The 21,407-nt window shown below is 42.7% G+C and overlaps 1 protein-coding gene across 1 annotated transcript; it reads left to right on the top strand.

The window, feature by feature from the left end:
- Window positions 1-224: 224 nt before the first annotated feature.
- Window positions 225-19,317, top strand: LOC311097017 (macrophage mannose receptor 1-like; the record flags this gene model as incomplete). The annotated part of the gene is made up of 11 exons (XM_084136485.1): window positions 225-286; window positions 400-592; window positions 709-904; window positions 3,748-4,050; window positions 4,236-4,568; window positions 4,646-5,020; window positions 5,101-5,475; window positions 16,079-16,366; window positions 16,530-16,874; window positions 17,445-17,733; window positions 19,263-19,317. 11 exons carry the CDS (start codon window positions 225-227, stop codon window positions 19,315-19,317), a joined length of 2,814 nt encoding a protein of 937 aa, XP_083992611.1.
- Window positions 19,318-21,407: the final 2,090 nt, after the last annotated feature.

Raw genomic sequence — 21,407 nt, 5'->3', positions numbered from 1 at the left:
GCGGAAGCCATACACCGTCCGATGGCCTGTGCAGCAGACTTAGTAGCGCGGAGAGAGAGGTCCGAAGCGCTTCTTAAGTCCGTGAGGCAGATTGCGTCAGGTCCCATCTCGTCCAGTTTACGGAGGAGATCTCCCTGATAAAAATCTGCAGCGTGGCCATCGTGTGTAGTGCAGACGCGGCCTGCCCAGCGGCGGAGAAGATTCGCGCGAGCAGTGTCGACGTCATGCAGCAGGCTTTGGATGGCAGCACCGGTTTTGTCCGCCGTCCAGCAGAGGGCGGGCAAAGGTGGGTTGCTATCGCCTGTTCAACCGGCGGAAGTGAGTGGTAGCCTCTGTTTTTAGCATCGTCCAGGGTGGCGAATGCTGGTGATACAGACGAACGTGTTCGTGCTGAAAAAGGAGCGCTCCAAGCTTTCGCAACTTCTTCGTGAAGCTCAGGAAGAAAAGGAGCGGGCTTGGATTCTGGAGAAGTGCGCTCACCAGGGAGGAAGCAACCATCCAGCCGGGTCTGAGAAGGGAGTTCCGGTGGAGACCACTCGAGGCCGAGGCTCGCCGCGGCCAGCGTGAGTACTCGCATCAGCTCCCTCTCGATGTTAGCTCTTCTGTTAGGTTTACGAGCAGGAAGCGCGAGATCCACAGAGCTCGCCCATTCTTCGCTGCCCGAGGCTAACAGAGAGCACGTGTCATCTTCCCCTGACGCGGCTTTAGAATCACCTTCCTCGAATGAAGCGGCGGCAGACAGCGGGCGCTGTGCATCGGGAAGTGCCTCGGGGGAAGCCGGTGAAGCAGGCGGGCGAACCGGCGAGCTTGAACGGGCCGGAGAAGGTTCCGGGACCCGCTGAGCGCGGCGCTTTTTACGGCGTGGCAGCACAGCGGGAGGTGCAGGCTCGGAGAATACTGCCAGGCGAGTCCTCAGAGTCACCATCGGCAGAAGCTCGCAGTGAGGGCAGCCGCCGTCGGCGAGCGCGAGCGCTGCATGATCTTCACCCAGGCAGGAGACGCAGATGACATGGCGGTCGCGAAGCGCCCTCATTGGCCTGACGTCACCGCAGGCCTCGCTCGATAGGCTTATGCAGTTGCCGCAGAGCAGCCAATGAGCGAGCGAGCCGTCTCGCCTATGGCTGTGTGCTGCTGCAACGCGCTTTACATTAATTCAAAATTAAAGGATAATTTTTTGCTTCAATATCTCGTGGAAAAGAGGTTTTCCCCTAGCGTCTTAAGCTAAGATGCAGTACGAGAGACCTCTCGTAAGAGAACAGGTTATTTCACCCCAAGGGCCCAACAGACTAAAACACTAAAAATATGGCAACTGTTACGTCTTCAGTGCTTGCCATATTTTTAGTGTTTTAGTCTGTTGGGCCCTTGGGGTGAAATAACCTGTTTCGTACATGCCAAATGAAGTGACACCTTTCCACCTATATATATACATACAGTACTGGATACATCACTATTTGTAATGTTTTTGAAAGAAGTCTCTTCTGCTAATCAAGCCTGCATTTATTTGATTTAAAAAAAAAAAAAAACAGTAATATTTTTAAATATATATTATAAATATTAAAAATAATGGAGTCCTATTTTAATACTTTAAATTATAATTTATTCCTGTGATCAAAGCTGAATTTTCATCAGCCATTACTCCAGTCTTCAGTGTCACATGATCGTTCAGAAATGATTCTAATATGATGATTTGATACTCAGTTATCATCAATGTTGGAAACAGTTTTGCTGCTTATTATTATTTTTTATTTTTTTTGGAACCTGTGATACTTTTTTCAGGATTCACTGATGAATAAAAAGTTAGCATTTATTCAAAATAGATTTTTTTTCTAACAATACAACTCTTTACTATCACTTTTTATGAATTTAACGCATCCTTGCTGAATAAAAGTATTACATTTCTTTAAAAAAAAAGAAATGGAAAAAAATTACTGACCCCAAACTTTTGAATGTAGTGTATATTGTTACAAAAGATTACCATTTTGAATAAATGCTGTTCTATTTTACATTTTTATTTATCAAAGAATCCTGAAAAAGTATCACAGGTTATAAAAACAATGTGAAGCAGCACAAGTGTTGCCAACATTGATAATAAATCAGCATTTTAGAATGATTTCTGAAGGATCGTGTGACACTGAAGACTGGAGTAATGATTCTGAAAATTCAACTTTGCATCACATGAATATATTGCATTTCAAAATATAATCAAATAGAAAAAAAAAACATATTTCACAATATTACATTTTCTTCTGTATTTTTGAAGTAGGCCTATAAGAGACTTCTTTCAAAAACATTACAAATAATAATGTTACCACTTTTGACCAGTAGTAATTTTCTCATCGATGTTACCAGATATAGAGTAATCTTCCACGAGCAAATGCTAGTTTAAATATGGCTACTTTCCTTGAGTAGGCCTACTGGTTTGGCAAGTGAGGGGTGCACCAGAATGTGTGTGTAGCTGTTAACTTGATAACTGAATGAAATGAAATAAACTCTTATTGTATAATGTATTTTTGGTGTTCTTTTCTGTTTAATGATATTGGATCAACATGCGTCACTGAACATCAAACATTTAATCACATCATTAAACAGACAAAACAATGAAACTAACAACTTCAGACGATTGATGGGATGTTACAACAAATCACATTTCATCACCAGAAAGAATTTATAAGGTGAGGTCTTCCCGGCAACTTTACAATAAAACCAGTCCATTAAGCGGGATGGACAGCAATCCTGGACGATGGTTTGGTTTTTGTTACACATTGTTTTAGGTTTTTTTTTTTGTACTATCACTAAACTTTTAAGTATTGTTGGCAAAGTGTGTCAAGTTGCATGTTGTCCTTTCTACTGTTTGATGAATAGGCTTGCTGTGAATTCAGGCATAGGCTCTTTTTGCACATGTTCTTCGCCTTGATCAAAACATGAGTTGCAGGAGTTTTAGTCTTGAGTTTTTGGATATTTAGACATTTAATTTTGTTCTTTTGCTTTATGGTTTAAAAATAATAATGAGAAATGTTTTGACAATGTGTGCAGTTTTATCAAACATTAAAATATATTTCCATAGCTTAGTGTTGCAGTGCATCACAGATTTTGTTGATATATTATGTCCATAAAACCAACCAAGACATCTGCACTCACAAGTTCAGAAAGATGGAACAACGGTTGTTTTCAAGCACTAGTTTCATGTAACAACAACATGTGGAAGGTTCTCATAGAGTACATTTCTAATGGCACCTACTATGTGCCTCAACAGGTTTATTTGTGTCGCATGAGTTTATAAAAGTGATCCACCCATATTTAGTAAACACTATAAATATTAAGACAGTCAGGAAATCTAAAACAGAAGCAGCAAGAGCAAAATAAATCAAATCAAAAGGTAAACTGTCGTCCCGACATTTGAAACATTAAAGTAATAAATAGTGAAAATAGAACAAATGATTTGATTGTTTAATTTATCACAGGTTTTATATGTGCTTAATATGTTTCCACAGCTATGTTTCCATTGCTTCTGTTATCAGGTAAGACAAAGATTTCCATAAAATATTGTATCATCAAAATTGTAAATTGACATTTTTGTATAAGAATGTGATTTAGCATTTTTCTGGCGATAATGCAGTAATTATTATTATTATTATTATTATTTTTACTCTTTTGAGTTAGTGTACACTATCAGAGAATACAGTCAGAATACAGAATAGAGTACACTGACCCATTTGGTCCTTGTTTTCTTAAACTGGTCTTTAACAGGTTTTATCACCTTCACCTTGAGTATTCCTCAGTATGTCTTTGTGAATGAATCCAAGACTTGGGCAGAAGCTCAGAGATACTGTAGAGATAAATACACTGATCTGGCCTTCATTGAGAATGAACAACAGTCGGTCCAGTTATTGGACACAGTGAATGACGATTCCATTGATTTGGCCTGGATTGGAATCTATGATGATCTGAATAGCTGGAACTGGACTCTAGAAGGCAGTGATTTCTTCAACAAAGGACGGAAAGACTTCAGGAACTGGGATAACCACGGACAAAACAATTATGGAAGACAAAGTTTGTGTGTATATATGTATAGTGGGATATGGTTTACAACAACCTGCTCCAGTACACATCCTTTTATCTGCTATGATGGTGAGCAGTTTCATAAATATGTAGGACAATGAAAACATTTGATTAATTTTTATCATTCTGAAATAATCAGCTCTCACTAATGCTCATTGATGTACTTAAATGTTTAGGAAGAGAAAACGCCAGTGATACTTATGTTTTCATTGACCAGTCCAAAACCTGGACTGAAGCTCAGAGTTACTGCAGAAAACATCACACAGACCTCGTCAGTATCAGGAATGAGACTGAAAACCAGAAGATCTGGTTTTTATTCCAGAATTATTATGTTGTTTGGATTGGACTTTACAGAACCAGACTTTGGTCAGATCAGAGCAACTCTTCATTCAGTAACTGGATGACAGGACAGCCAGATACTGCAGAATCCTGCACTGTAGTCTCATTTAGTGACTCTGGGAGCTGGGCAGATGAAAACTGCAATTATGTATTTCCTTTCATTTGCTACAGTGGTGAGTAGAAGTTTGTCCTAATGGCCAATACTGTCAAAAAATGTTAATGCTATAATCTGACACTTTCTCCACAGTGTCATCTTTGACATCATCACACCAGTATCATTTTGTGAATGAGTCTAAGACCTGGACTGAAGCTCAGAGACACTGCAGACAGAATTACACTGATCTGGCCACCATTGATAACATGGAGGAAATGAACAGTCTGATTAACACAGTTAATGGGAGTTACAATGGTTCAGCCTGGATTGGACTGTATGATGATGTGAACAGCTGGAGATGGTCATTGGAGGATAATGATTTTTATCAGGAAGGAGAGAGAGATTTCAGGAACTGGTATCATCAACCGGACAACTTTGGTGGGAAAGAACTGTGTGTTTACATGGAGAATGATGGCAAATGGTATGATTTATCATGTGACTACACTCTGCCATTTGTTTGCTATGATGGTAAGGACATTATTATTAATTTTTTTTTCTGTGAGTATTTCTGTGCGTCTATGAAATGTGTTGTATATTTCAAATTACAGGTAGAGTGAACGCCACACAGAGATACGTTGGATTCTATGACAGGAAAACCTGGTCAGAGGCTCGTAGATACTGCAGAGATCATTACACAGATCTCGCCAATGTGAGAAATCAGACTGAGAACCAGAGGATCCTTGAGAGAGCAGGTGGAGGAGTCTGGATTGGACTATACAGAAACAGGGTTTGGTCAAACGGTCAGATTACCAAATATGAAGATTGGAGACCACAAATTCCATATTCTTCACAGCAACCAGATAATGGTCAATATAATTATAGCCCATGGTTCTCTCAGCAATGTACCGCAGTATCATTCAGCCATTTAGGCCGATGGACTGATGAGAACTGCCTATTCAGCATGCCTTTCATCTGCTACAACAGTGAGTTTATTTTTTTCTCTTTTTTTCCCTTCTTTTTACGCCAGTTAAATTAACTTTTAAACCAAAAATTGAATAGACATTACAAAAAGTGGCATTAGAAGTCAATGTATATATATTTACTCTGAATATTTTATTTATTAATGTATATTATTTATATTATATTAAGATTTTGAAACAACTTACCACATATAAGTTGAATATTTTAATTTGCACCATGCAAAAGCTGTTTTTCCAGTTAATATAATATACATGTTACGGTGTTGGTGGTCGTTGAAGGCACAAGACGAAGATGAAGGTAGTGATGTTACATATGACACTGAGGGCCCTATTTTGCACCCAGCGCAATTGACTTTGTACAGCAACGCATGTATCATTCCTATTTTGCACCCGTGCACATCAGACTTTTCCCTCCACAGACGCACGTCGGTAAACTAGCAAATGCATTTGCGCTACCAGGGGCGGTTCAGTGCAAAGAGGCGGCGTGTTCCGGCGCAAACGTTCCCTGGTGCTATTTTGCAGAAAACAATTCTGCCACTGACCAGGAAAAACCTAGTCTAAAGTCAGTGGTGCGTTGCGTATGTTATTCATATGCTATTTTAAGGGCGCATGTTCCTGGCAAATCCGCCTTTATATAAGCAATCCGCCATGGAACAAGCGCGCCTGCTCTTAAAGGGAATGTGAGATGTCGCTCTGATTGGTTTATTTCACGCTACGCCCAAACCACACCTATGAATGATGAAGCTACTTCAGACCAACCCATTTTAGATTTGCGTCGGGCGCAAGAGTCATTTATCCCGCTGGTATAATAGCAACAGAGCCCAAGACCCGCCCACAAAGTTACTTGCGTTTCGCGCTTGATACTTGCGTTTCAGATCGTTAAAATAGGGCCCTGAAGCTTCAAAGCGCGTATCGAGTATACAGCGCAATTTCTCATGAAGCTCCGTGCCGGAGCGTGCACTGTTTTCAGAGAAACACGTGATCAACGAAAAACGAAGCCTCACTTTCTTTGCAGTCACGTGAATGCTTCACTTTGCGTGTCAGAATGTTTGAACCCAGACCACTACTCTACAGGTTTTTGGATGTTTAAGTCCATTTACTTTTTTCATATACCATTTTTTTTAAATTAATAAGTCTATAGCCTATGCTACATGATCATATATTCTGCTATATAAACAGCATAGAAACCATAAAATAATTAGACCACCATTTACTTGCATCAAGCAACTCAACATTTAATTTATTGCCACAATTTAATATGTGAATTATGTTATCAGAAAACTGAACATTTAACATCGTCAGGTTTTTATTTGTGATTAAAAGATAAAACAACGGCGCTTCGCACTCGGGTTTATGGCTGCCATAAATTTTACCTGCCACAAGATGGCGCTGTTTTCGACACTCTTGATGCTTCGAATCTTTTCCCGGAACAATCAAGGGAAAGCCTCAGTGCTTCATGAAGCTTCATTTTCCCATCCCTAGATGAAGGTACAACAATGTTTATTTAAACTAATACACGCAGAAAAGGCACAACCACAACTAACACAAACGAGAACCGACCAAGGACTGAACAGAACAGGGAGTATAAATACATAGAAGGAAACTAACTAGACAGATGTAGAAGGTAAATTAATTAGGGACAAACGAGCACAGGTGCAGACAATCCATGACTAGTGGTGGGCAGATCGAGGCTTCGTGAAACAATGAAACAGTTGAAGCAAATGTGTCATATTGTGTCCAGGCTTTGAAACAATCCGACACCCGTCTCAACGGTGACACCTAGTGGTCACTTGCAGGTGTTGATCTGAAACAACCTTGACAACAAGCCATTAAAAAATTTGTTGTTTTTTTATTATTGTATTTTTCTAATATGTGAAGCTTGTAACATGTAGGCTCCTCACTGTGCATAATGTTATTTTGGTCATGAAAAAATGAATATTAATAAAAGAAATCAAGCCACAATGTCTCACTTTTTTATAGATTTTTATTCAAAAATATTCATTTCTCTGCTGTCGAAGGACTTAGCCTACTTCTCTTTTTACAGATAATTTCTCCAGCCTTTGAAAAAATCCTCTCACAAGGGACACTTGTTGCTGGCATGCAAATATATATATTTTTTTAGCAAGGACATAAAAATAATTATATTTCAAACAATGCATACCTTGCTTAGATAGCCCAGCAGTGTCAATAGCAGGCCTAGGTACAGGAGGAATGCTACCATCCTCTGCAAAAGATAGCAAAAATCCGCTATCTCAAAATCAAACTCCTCTCACAAAAACCCACGAGGTCAAGATGCGTTGACTTCACTTTTATACAGATGTGCGATTGTGTGGTCTGTTCCCGACCCTGTCAGTCAAATGCTGATTCGGCGGTCCATGCCACCTGTCGAAACACTTGTGAAAAACTCCGAAGCTTCATTTAGCCGTAGTCACGTGACATGGGTGTTTTGAATCACGCTTCGGATCAGTGTTTCGAAACATCTGCACTTCGGGATCTCGGAAAGCTTCGGAACGTCAGTTCCCTTTCGTTCGGGAACTCCTATGTCTCGTCGGAGGAGTTTCCAACGAATTGGGATCACGCTAGAGAGACCAATAGGCTCTATGCACGCGTACTTCCGTGTTCGACGCAAGGCTGCTCTTCCGTTTCCGGTTGGAGAGGTTTGAAGTGGAGGAAAACGCGATTATGGCAGAGTCGTCGAATTTTACTCGGTGTTTGCTCGAGTTGCCTAAATTTACAATCAATGATGTGCGAAGAATTGTAAGGATGTGCAGTACAACGCCACAGAGCAAACTTGAGAAAGGTTTCAAGTTTTATGTGTCTTCTTATCTCTGCAATTATGAAGGTAAATTCAGCTAGCCTGAACTGAACTGCTATTTTTTTACGATCCGTCCATAAGCAGGCTAATCATGTTAGTATAAATGTTTGACATTTAATGTGTCTGTAATTTTGTCTGAAAGTGTCAGGTAAAATCAGGGCCACAAATGAGATCTCAGTGAAAGCTCACTGCTACCGCTCTATGAGGAAAGCAGAGACTCCACACCAACTGAGAGTAGGAGTAGTAGCTTAAAAGTGACGTTCAAAGTTCTGTTGGACATGTTCAGTCCAGTTCAGTTTTTACTTTTCTAACGTTACCACTGTTCAGCTTGGATAACCACAGCTGTTATCTTAGCTAGTATGGATGATTATTGTACAAAATTAATAAGAATAAAAAATGTAATGCAGTTCTACGACAGATGAATAACACTGCATTATCACTGCAAATTATAGCTGAAACAGTGGTAATGGAGATACACTGCGGCAAAGTTGGTTTCCTGGAGGTGGAGGTGCTGTCCTCCCGTCTTTGAAAAGATACTTTCATACGTTTAGATGTCATTTTATATATATATATATATATATATATATATATATATATATATATATATATATATATATATATATATATTTGTTTATTTAATATAATAAAGCAAATAAGCATCAACAATATGAGTGGAGGCTGTTTTGTCTGTTTTTGTGACTAACGTTACCGTAGTATAGCCAAAGAGAAGACTTTATTAGAAACAAAATAGTACATAGCACTCTACGATCGCCGGAACGGAAGTAATCCAGCATCCTTATACCAATGCCGAATAACATTGGTGATCTGAGGGTTACAGTGAGCACGAACCACTCACTCCTCTAGCGCATCGCAAACATGCTGAGACTGTGTTCGTGGGTGGTTTGTGCTCTCTACATGAGAGCATGACCACGTCGGCACGTTGTTCGTCCTGCCTGAGGGCTTGAACGCTCAGCGTGCCGTGTGTCATCGAGGCGATGGCCACGTTCACTGTCTTGCATGTCTGGTTGACGGCCATGATCGCTGTTTCACATGCCTAATCAGTGTGTTGAGACTGCATTCATGGGTGGTTCATGTTCTCTCATGAGTGCATGACCACGTTGGCACGTTGTTTGTCTCCCCTTTCTCGTAAAGGCTTGAGCCGCTCAGCATGCCGTGTGCCGTCGAGGCTTTGAATGGGATTTTGGTCCTTCTCATGAGGGACCAAGCATTTCATTCGGGCCCCAGGGGAGGACAGATGTTGATCGCTACATCGGAGAGAGGGCTGTTATACTCTGAAAATGATGCTGAGTTCCTACTGTAATGGTGTGTTCTCGTGCTGAAGATTCAGACTTGACAGCCACACTTCCTGGGTCTAAAGTGCCTGGATGCGTGTGAAAAATGTTGGCAGTATGGAAGCATTTTGGTGCCAATATGGCAAGCCAAACATGCCTAAATCTGCAGAAATTTTTCCTCTCTCACTACCCCTGCACATTCAGTGCACGTGGGTAGTTCTGATTCGGGGTGGAGCTGCGCTTAGTGACTGACCGTGATTAGTCACAGCGCTGGCCCTCGGTCAGACGATGTCCACACTGGTGGTCCAGAAGCGCCTCAAAACCAGCCCGCTCGGAGTTCGTTTTCCCCCCAGCAAAGGGAAGGGAAATGACGCTGAGAGGAGCGACCCGGAGTATGTGATGTCTGCTCTTCGGGAGTGCGTGTCTTCACCACTCCTTCCCCTGGAGGAGGGACGGGTGGAGAATTTCGTTTCTGTTCCGCCGCTGGTCATTCAGTCAGCGGTACCCAAAGTTTGAGCAGTCCACTTCCTCTGAGTCACTCACGGGCCCCAGCGCTCAGATGACAGTGAGGGCTACGGCCTTGTCACTCTCGTCTCTCGCTGGGCAAGGAGGCGGAAACCAGGACTCATTGCCTCCGGGCTTCGCTCCTCGTTTCCCCTCACGGTCGAACGGTCGAGACTGGTAGTTCAGGACGACGCTCAGTTGCCTCGCCGCTCCCAGTCTCCTCCGTCCAAGAGGGCCAGGATGACATTGCGCGCCGCAGTATTGCCTCAACGCTCTCATTCCCCTCATTCCAGTGCTCAGATGACAGTGATGCCGCCTTGGCCTCATCACTCTCATCTCCCACTGGGCAGGGAGGTGCGGATACTTGGACTCGATCTCCTCGGGTGTTGTTTCTTGTTTCCCCTCCCTGCTTCGCCTTGGGGCAACGTACAGCCGAACGCCTCCGTGCCTTCCCTGTCGATTGCCCCCGCGTGGAAGCAGGTTGGTGCTGCATGTCACACCCAGACTCCACTTCCGGCCGCCTCAGGGCCTCCGGAGTCGAGTCCCTGCCTTCCACCTCGCTGCCCCACCCCGGGTACGCCAGTGGTCCAGGTCGGCTCACTGGTACGGTTCTTCGAAGCCTGGATAGCGCTCCCAGGCCGTCCCGGTGGCTCGCCCGTACCATCCGGCTCGGCAATGCAATTCAGTTTGCTCGCCGGCCTCCCAGGTTCAGGGGCGTCCACTTTACCCGTGTGCGGTCAGAGGATGCCCCTGTCTTGCGGAAAGAGATCGACATCCTGCTGGCGAAGGACGCAATCAAGCCGGTCCCTCCAGCCGAGATGAGGTCTGGGTTCTACAGCCCTTACTTCATTGTACCCAAGAAAGGCGGTGGGTTACGGCCAATCCTGGACCTGCGAGTTTTGAATCGGGCCCTTCACAAGCTCCCGTTCAAAATGCTTACACAGAAACGCATCTTCGAATGCATCCGTCCCCGGGATTGGTTTGCAGCGATCGACCTGAAGGACGCGTACTTTCATGTCTCGATTCTTCCTCGTCACAGAGCGGTTTGCGTTTGAAGGTCGGGCATATCAGTACAAAGTCCTACCCTTCGGACTGGCCCTGTCCCCCCGTGTCTTCACGAAAGTCGCGGAGGTGGCCATTGTTCCCATGAGAGAACGTGGCATTCGCATTCTCAACTATCTCGACGACTGGCTTATAATAGCTCACTCGCGAGACCTGTTGTGCGAACACAGGGATATGGTGCTTCAGCATCTCAGTCGGTTGGGACTTCAGGTCAACTGGGACAAGAGCAAACTCTGCCCTACGCAGAGGATCTCTTATCTCGGTATGGAGCTGGACTCGCGCGTCCAGTCAGTGCTCAACTGCCTCAAGTCCTTTCAAGGCAGGTCAGCGGTCCCACTGAAACAATTTCAGAGGCTCCTGGGGCATATGGCAGCTGCAGCCGCGGTAACACCGCTCGGCTTGCTGCATATGAGACCGCTTCAGCGCTGGCTTTCACGATCGAGTCCCGAGATGGGCGTGGCAGAGCGGCACGTTCCGGGTGAGTATCACTCCGCACTGTCGCCAAACTTTCAGTCCTTGGTCGGACCCTGCATGTCTATGGGCCGGAGTGCCTCTAGTCCAGGTGTCCAGGCATGCTGTGGTCTTCACAGATGCCTCTGCCAACGGCTGGGGGGCCACGTACAACGGGCATGCAGTTTCGGGTCTGTGCAAGCAGTACACCTAACTTTGTGTTGCCTCAAGGGGTTTCTCAAGCACAAGCACGTACTGGTCCATACGGACAGCTCTGCGACCGTTGCATACATCAACCATCAAGGTGGTCTACGCTCCCGTCGTATGTCGCGACTCGCCCGCCATCTCCTCCTTTGGAGTCAGAAGCATCTGAGGTCGCTTCGAGCCATTCATATCCCTGGTGCGCTCAATCGTGCGGCCGATGAGCTCTCACGACAACCGCCACTTCCGGGAGAATGGCGACTCCATCCCCAGGTGGTCCAGCTGATATGGGGGATCTTCGGAGCCGCTCAGATAGATCTGTTTGCCTCTCCGGATACGACCCATTGCCAGTTGTTTTATTCCCTGACCGAAGGAACACTTGGCACGGATGCACTGGCGCACAGCTGGCCCCAGGATCTGCGCAAATATGTGACCCGTCACGGAAACCAGGGACACAAGTCGGCAGCACAACTTTGGAGCAAAATGAGAAAGAAGCGTTTTTTTTTTCAAAATTGGTGATTTTCGTTTTTTTGCAGAATCTGTTAGTTGAGATCACGAAGAAGCCTCTGCATGTTTGAGATAGCAGTATTGGTATATTTAAAAGCGTACATTTTGAGTTAGAAATCGGCTTGTTTTTCGGAGATTCTAGCACGCAGTAGGGGCGTGTCATTGTCGGTGTGTATTTCCATACTGAATAAGCCGGCGTGGCTACTTATTATGCAGCGCTCTGGCCGGCTCTATCTGATTTCAAAATTCAATGAACCAATAACATAACGATGTCCAGCAATCGACTTAAATAGTAGCTTACATGGGGTTTAATTTGTCGTTTAATGAGATGTAGCCTAATACATGTTGTCAGTCCGAATACATAGATCCGCCTTGCTATTTAACGTGTATCATAATGGTCCAGTGGTAGAGCTTTCGCCAGCCGTGTCAGAGGGTCTGAGTTCGAATCCGCCCTCGTATAGGTTTTTTTTTTCTTGTATAGTTTTTTTCTCTCATCAAAACGATTATGTGCATCAGTGGTTGTATATCAAGCAGGGACACGCAAACGTTTGCATTATGTTTTGTTATTTCAACAGAACGAATAGAGAGTATCCGCAATGCAACGGATTGAAGCGCGCGTCGAGTGAAGACAATGCGGTGTGTGCGCGAGCCACACGAGAAAACGCTGTATCCGCGCCACAGATCGCAGCGGCAACGAGCACTTTGATCACTTGATTTAAAAAAACACATTTCAGCGCTAGTATCTTATTTAAAAAACGAACGAAATGAATGCTCTGCCAGTTTACTGGAGATGTTTTATTTATTTGTAGAATTGGTACATTCGTGTTGCGAGATGTTTTAAAAAGTGGTGGGAACATGTCCCATCTGTCCCATCACATAGCACATCCTGTTTTTGATTTGAACATTGTCTAGAGTTTATCTTATTTTTTATTCAGTGTACACAAGAGTTGCCTATACAGTTTTATCGGTAGATGCTAAGAGACATTTATTTATATATTACCTGTTTGCAAATTGTTTTTTTTTTTCTTTGATGGCACATTTTACTGACCTTTCTGCTCCCCCCTGTACTTTACAGCTTTACAGGGGGGAGCTTTACAGGGGGTATGGCTTATCTAAATGAGATGTAAATGAGCCTCTATTGTCACTCCCAGCAGCAGAGAGAGGTGAGAACTAAACAATCTTCAGAGGCTGTTTTCTGCCCTTTGAGCATTTTTGAGTGCCTACCTTCAAATGGCCATAACTTCTCCAAATATTATTAGATCTCCATGTGTTACACATCGTTGGAAAGCTTGGAGACTACACTTTCAGAATCTGTGAATAACTCAAAATGCCCCAGAACCGACTTGTGTCCCTACTTTCCGTGATTGGTCACATATGCGTTTCCCCCAGTGAGCCTTCTCGCACAGACACTGTGCAAAGTCAGGGAGGACGAGGAACAGGTCCTGCTAGTTGCGCCGTATTGGCCCAACCGGACTTGGTTTGCAGAACTCATGCTCCTCGCGACAGCCCCTCCTTGGCCCATTCCTCTGAGGAAAGACCTTCTCTCTCAGAGACGGGGCACTCTATGGCACCCGCATCCAGACCTCTGGAAACTTCATGTCTGGTCCCTGGAAGGGACGCGGAGGTTCTAGGTGGCCTACCACAGGCTGTGGTAGACACCATCACTTCCGCTAGAGCCCCCTCTACAAGGCGCCTCTATGCGTTGAAGTGGAACCTATTCGTCGATTGGTGCTCTTCCCACCGGGAAGACCCCCGAACTTGCCCGATCAGTGTCGTGCTTTCATTCCTGCAAGATGAGTTGGAGCGAAGGCTGTCTCCCTCCACCCTCAAAGTGTATGTTGCCGCAATAGCCGCACATCACGATGCAGTAGAAGGTAAGTCCTTGGGAAAGCATGACCTGGTCCTCAGGTTCCTCAGGGGTGCTAGGAGATTGAATCCTCCTCGTAATCAGCACCCCGTACCCTCTTGGGATCTGACTTTAGTGCTCAGAGCACTCCAGAATCCACCTTTGAGCCCTTGCATGCAGTCGATTTAAATATCCTGTCAATGAAGACAGCTCTCCTGCTCGCTTTGGCGTCCATCAAGAGGGTAGGGGACCTGCAGGCATTTTCGGTCGACGAATCGTGCCTAGAGTTCGCGCCGGATTTCTCTCACGTTGTTCTGAGACCCTGGCCCGGATATGTGCCCAAGGTTCCTACCACTCCGTTTAGAGATCAGGTAGTGAACCTGCAAGCGCTGCCCCCGGAGGAGGCAGACCCAGCCCTGGCTTTGCTCTGTCCTGTTCGCTCTCTGCGCTGTTACATTGACAGGACGCAAAGCTTAGGACCTCAGACCAGCTCTTTGTCTGTTACGGAGGCCAGCAGAAGGGGAAGGCTGTCTCCAAGCAGAGGTTAGCCCACTGGCTGAGGTTAGCCCACTCCCAGGACGTGCCTTGTCCACCTAGGTTGAGGGCACACTCTACTAGGAGTGTTGCCTCCTCCTGGGCTTTGGCTCAAGGCGCCTCGCTGACAGATATTTGTAGAGCTGCGGGCTGGGCGACACCTAACACGTTCGCTAGGTTTTATAGCCATCGTGTAGAACCTGTTTCCTCCCGTGTACTCGCTTCGGCCAGTAGCGCGAGGAATTAGGTTAGTGTCGGCTTGCTACGCCATTCTCGCCCCATGGGCCAGATACGTGCGTTATTCTGCTCCGTTGGTTACCCAACAAACGGCTAACCTCGTGAGTTCCTCCATCACCTCCCTCCGGCCGGTCGCCAGGCCTTTCCTCTATGTTGAGCTGAGTTTAGGCTGGGTCCTATGTAGTGGTCCCTACGGCGACCCCATAGGTGTTTTCCATGTTAGGTTACCCTCCGGATTAGCCAGTGTCTTCCCCTTGACAGATTCTATCTGTCGTCTCTGCTGAGTACGCTCCCACCCTCCGGGCTGGGACTACCTCAGAGACTGCCATGTGTTCACTACCCTACAGGCTAGTGCACATGTGTTTTCCTAGTGCCTCCCTTCGGGCAGGCTTGGGCTCCGCAGCGTTCCCTTCTACATCTTGGGCACGCTTTCCCAGTGTTATCCAATGTCCACTGAGCGGGTCTTGCAGAAGAGCAGTGTGACTCTTCCCAACTAAGCTTCCGCACATAAGAGATAAGTTTCAAGAAACTGCTGCTGAAGCTTAGGCAGGGCGCTGGAAGGGGCCAGCATCATGGCGTTTTATTAGGGATCCCAATTCGTTGGAAACTCCTCCGACGAGACGTAGGAGTTCCCGAACGAAAGGGAACATCTCGGTTACGTATGGTAACCCTCGTTCCCTGAGTAGGGAACGGAGACCTCTCGTCCCGTTGCCATGCTGCTGTACCTTCGCGGAGGACTGGACACCGTTCGGCTCCTCAGCGAAAAGCGTTTGTGTATGCGCTTGCTTCCGCCTTTATACCCGCTCTCGTAGGCGGGCTGCGGAATGCAAATGTTGCATGCCAATGTTCATTGGCTCGTTTTATTTCACTCAAAGGCAATTGGTCTCTCTAGCGTGATCCCAATTCGTTGGAAACTCCTCCGACGAGACGTCTCCGTTCCCTACTCAGGGAATGAGGGTTACCATACGTAACCGAGACGTTTCGCATCAGCCATCCCTATCCGTGACATGGTGATGACGTGATGGTGACCATATACATATATATTTTTTGAATTACATTTAAAATACCTCCACAATATAACCATTTTAATAGTTTCATGATATATTGGTGATTGTAAAGAATAATCAATGTATTTCTCTGTTTATTTTAAAATTACAGGAACCTGCACACAATCTTCATGCACCCATCAGTATCACTTTGTAAATGAATCCAAGACCTGGACTGAAGCTCAGAGACACTGCAGACAGAATTACACTGATCTGGCCACCATTGATAACATGGAGGAAATGAACAGGCTCTTTAAAACAGTACGTGGCACTTACTATGGCTCAGCTTGGATTGGTCTCTATGATGATCTGAACAGTTGGAAATGGTCTCTGGATAATGCAACATTGGGAGGATTTAAAAGCTGGTATGTCCAGCAACCAGTGAACTCAGGTGGACAGAGTCTGTGTGTGTTCATGTCATATTATTGGGGAGCATGGCGTGAAATCCCTTGTTACTCTACACTTCCATTTGTTTGCTATGATGGTGAGAACTCCTGTTGACTTAAGTTTTAGAAGAATATATGATACCATGGATATATCACATACACATATATTCCCCGCAGGAAGAGTGAATGCTAGTACAAGTTACGTGTTTGTTTACCAGAACACAAACTGGACTGAAGCTCAGCGTTACTGCAGAGAACATCACACAGACCTCGTCAGTATCAGGAATCAGACTGAAAACCTCTATCTTCAGGCTTTATTTAAGTATTATTCCTATTTTTGGATTGGACTGTACAGAACCAGATCTTGGTCAGATCAGAGCAACTCTTCATTCAGTAACTGGAGGACAGGGCAGCCAGATAATGCTGGAAACAGTGAATACTGCACTGCAGTGTCATTTAATGACACTGGGAGCTGGACAGATGAAAACTGCACTACTGCATTACCTTTCATTTGCTACAGTGGTGAGTATTACGTGCACTTCCGTTAAGAAATGCATAAGGTTGCCTTTTAAGTGTACACCACTCTCTGGCAGACAGACTTGAATTGATTTAGAAATTATTTAGAAATGTTATTAAACATTGCCAGATTTATTTTTTCATCATATTTTTCGAAAATCTGTAACACTTTACAAAAAGATCTAATCTTAGTTAATGTTAATTTCAACATTTATTAAAAAAAACATTACTATATAAAAAAATATTTTTTAATTAACCTGAGCTAGCATTAATGTATTGATCTATGTTAACGTTAGTTACATATAGTTCTATATGTAACTAACGTTAACAAAGATCAATACACTGATGTTAACAAATGTTACTTAATGCAAACATGACATAACTAATGGAACTTTATTGTAAAGTGTTACCAAAGTATGTAAAAATATACATTTGGATCCTCTTTTTTAGTCTACAAACATTCTACAAAAGTTAATTCATTCCAAATCCAAAATTTCCTTATACAAGTAATCTTTATGATGCACTTAATGTAACTTTTTAACTTTTATCCTTACCCTTTTTTTCCCACCTTGCCAGCATTAGCATCATCCCATCAGTATCACTTTGTGAATGAGTCTAAGACCTGGACTGAAGCTCAGAGACACTGCAGAGAGAATTACATTGATCTGGCCACCATTGATAACATGGAGGAAATGAACAGTCTGATTAACACAGTTAATGGGAGTTACAATGGTTCAGCCTGGATTGGACTGTATGATGATGTGAACAGCTGGAGATGGTCATTGGAGGATAATGATTTTTATCAGGAAGGAGAGAGAGATTTCAGGAACTGGTTTCATGAACCAAACAATGGAGCGAATGAACTGTGTGTTTACATGGATTATAATGGAAACTGGTTTGATTCATCATGTGAAAATTATTTCACATTTGTTTGCTACAATGGTAAGACAGTACAAGTAAAAAAGATATATATACATATATCTTCTGCTTTGAGATAAGGGAAGGGATTAGAAGGGATTTTCATTCCTGAAAGATCTTGCAGTGTTCAATATTTTTCTTCCACATTTAAACCCAAAATTCTTGAGAGAAAAAGGAAATTCTGGTTTTCATTCTTTGATTAGGCTAATTAGTAAGGTTTTTTTGTTTTTTAAAATGTATTTTATTATATAGCTATAAATTTGACAAATGTGACCCTGGACCACAAAACCAGTCTTATGTCGCACGGGTATATTTGTGGCAATAGCCAACAATACATTGTATGGGTCAAAATTATTGATTTTTCTTTTATGCCAAAAATCATTAGGATATTAAGTAAAGACAATGTTCCATGAAGATATTTTGTAAATTTCCTACCGTAAATATATAAAACATTTATTTTTGTGAGTGAATGCAGCGAATCGTGAACATAAATGTAGAACTTTAAAGGCGATTTTCTGAATGTTTCGATTTTTTTGCACCCTCAGATTCCAGATTTTCAATAGTTGTATCTCGACCAAATATTGTCCTATCGTAACAAACCATAGATCAATGAAAAGCGTATTTATTCAGCTTTCATATGATCTATACATCTCAATTTCATAAAATTGACCCATGTGACTGGTTTTGTGGTCCAGGGTCATAAATAACAAATAAACTGACTGATTTACATCCACTAAATTGTTTTATCTTAGGTAGAGAAAACGCCTCTCAGAATTATGTTTTGGTATCTGAGGGAAGGACCTGGGCTGGAGCTCAGAGCTACTGCAGAGAGAAATACACTGAACTGGCCAGTGTGAGAAATGAGACCGCAACAGATACTGAATGTTACACGTTATTATCCTGGTTATACTGTATGGATTGGTCTGCACAGAAACAGACTGTGGTCAGATCAGAGCAACTCTTCCTTCACATATTGGCTGCCATATACTCCAGGTTTTCTTGCACAACCAGATAATGGTGCAAATGGCCCAGGACAGCGGGGAGCTCAACACTGCACAGCTGTGTCTTTAAAATACTTTGGTCAGTGGACAGATGAAGGATGCTTTGCCAGTTTGCCTTTCTTCTGTTATAGTGGTAAGCAAATGTACTTTCTGTAATGAAATAAAATAATAAGAATCAGGGGAAAAAACAAAGCAAATGTATTACAATAAATTGTTGATGTTAATATGCCATTGTTATTTGTGTAATTCACAAACTTTTATGCTAATGCTAGCTCTGTCTTCTATTTGCTTTCTGGTGAACATGATGATCATCATATTGACCCATCAATTCAGATGTATATGGTATGTTTGTGGAGATATGTGCTGTTTTCAGTCCAAAATGAGTGTTTTTCAACATACATTAAGATTACCGGATTGCATTGTTTGTATTCATGCACTACTGACCAGTGTTCTTTTTTTGTTTTTTACTGATCAGTGGGACTGAGAGTGAAACTTACAAGTCTGGAAAATCTGTCAGAGTCTCAGATTGAAGAGCTTGTGATTATACAGGTGAGAAACAGTTCAAAACACTCATAATGCTTTTAGTTTTTGTTGCACAAAAAGAAACAAAAAACACATGCAAAATAAATACATTTCTTTAGAACAGCTTCACAACAACAGCATAATAATAATCAAGCGTAGCATCAGTTCTGGCAGGTCACGTTAGTCAAGCTCGCATCAGCTGACTCTCAGCTGATCTACATCTACCTATAAGAATAAGACGCCATCACTGTATGCATATATAAGATCCTTCAGTGTTATCAACAGCTATCGCGTTTCTCAGGAGCGAATTACCCTCCTCCATCCCCAGCTCCTCCTCTTGTCCAGTCAGGATTTGACATTCTGATTCCCCTCAGACTAAATTCTCGAATTATGGGTTCTGTTCTGTTTACCCTAAGGGGGGTTATTGCTGCTCTCCCTGCTCTTATCCAGGCTCGGCTGCATGGATGCGCAGGGAGTTCTTGCCCAGAACAGAACCATACCACCAATCCTTTCTGTATGCTAATTGTCAATTGTATTTGGCGATAGTGGTCCTGACAGAAATAATAATAATAATAATTATTATTATTATTTACAGATCTTTGTAATATATTTAGCTCAAAAATATCTCACAGAAAATAAATCCCATGTTTCAGCTCCAGGAAGAATTTATCAGACGAGGACTTCCCAGCAACTTCACAATGCATTTGAGAAACTATCTTAAAATCAAACCGTGAGAGAAAACAACAGAATTTGCACACATGAATATGGTTTTAGGGTTTGTGTTCCTGCATTTTGCTTGTTCTTTGTCCTATTGATTATAGAAATTTTGAATGTCACATGATTGTCTTGTATTGTATTAACATTTTTTTAACAATTATAAGATATATGTAAACTGCAGGCTTTTTTGATTCTTTTTTGTTTTTTACTATAAAATGATTAACACAAAGTAGGTTGCTTGTACTCATACTATCATAACTTTTTTATATATATCTAAACAAACTAATCAAACATTTTGTGTTATTTTGTGTTGCAATGATTTGTTAATTTGGCCCGAGACACTGGGATAGGCTTCAGCATCCCTGTGACCCTACATAGAACAATCAATCTGGAGAATAGATGGTTGGATGATTTGTTAATCTGTATGATAAAATTTACTTGGTAATTTATTAGTCATCAACCAAACATAATGACAAATCTTTTTTTATCAGGGATACAGTTGTATTTGTCTTTGTTTTCAATACAGTACAGTGGAATGATACAGTACAATAAAGTACAGTGTAACAACCACTTGAAAACAGACATCTGACGTCACTTACACATCATATGACACAACATTTATATTTTTTGATTACATGGTAATGTGATATTACATGGTACTATTTACAGGTTTATTGTACACTACAATAAATAATCACACAAAAAATGGTTTCTTTCTTTAGTTATGGACCTCTAAAGTCCACTGGGGTTGATCAAGAAAAGTTTACAGTAGTAGAAAATAAAAAAAATCTTGTCAGTAAGAATAATATCATCAGTCAGGATTATGACTTTGTGATTTACACAGAGACCAACCAAATGGAGGGCTATTAATAACCAGAGTCTATATAGTCTGTAAACTATAAACAAGATTATACTTATTTACATAAGTGTCCTGTAAATTACAGCTTGCAGACGAAACACAATAAACACGGTCATGTTATCTCTGTTTGGGAACTCAGCCGTATAAGACAGTTCTGAGTGATAGTTTACAGAAAAACTTTGACATCACACTTTGCTCAGGCATTTCAGAATGACCAAAAAAGTATTTCAACTCAGTTGAGCGCAGTTTTTTAATGCGCATTTTTACATTCAACATAATTCAGTAATGAAATATATGATTACTATTGTGAAGGAGTTATTGAATCATTTACTCAACCAATTTTTTCAAAAACATGAAATCGTTCAGTAGGATCTGGTGCATGTATTTCTGGACTCCCATGCGCTTTTGTTAAGCTCCATCCACACACAGAATAGAATAAGCATATTTTAAGCCGATACATCAACATCTCTCATCATTGGGGTGGGGGAACAGATTTCGACAGCTGAACTATTTGCCGTCGGA

This window comes from Abramis brama (assembly GCF_963993115.1).
Source record: "Abramis brama genome assembly, chromosome: 15".
Taxonomy (NCBI): domain Eukaryota; kingdom Metazoa; phylum Chordata; class Actinopteri; order Cypriniformes; family Leuciscidae; genus Abramis; species Abramis brama.
This window is presented reverse-complemented; position numbering and strand designations above follow the sequence as displayed.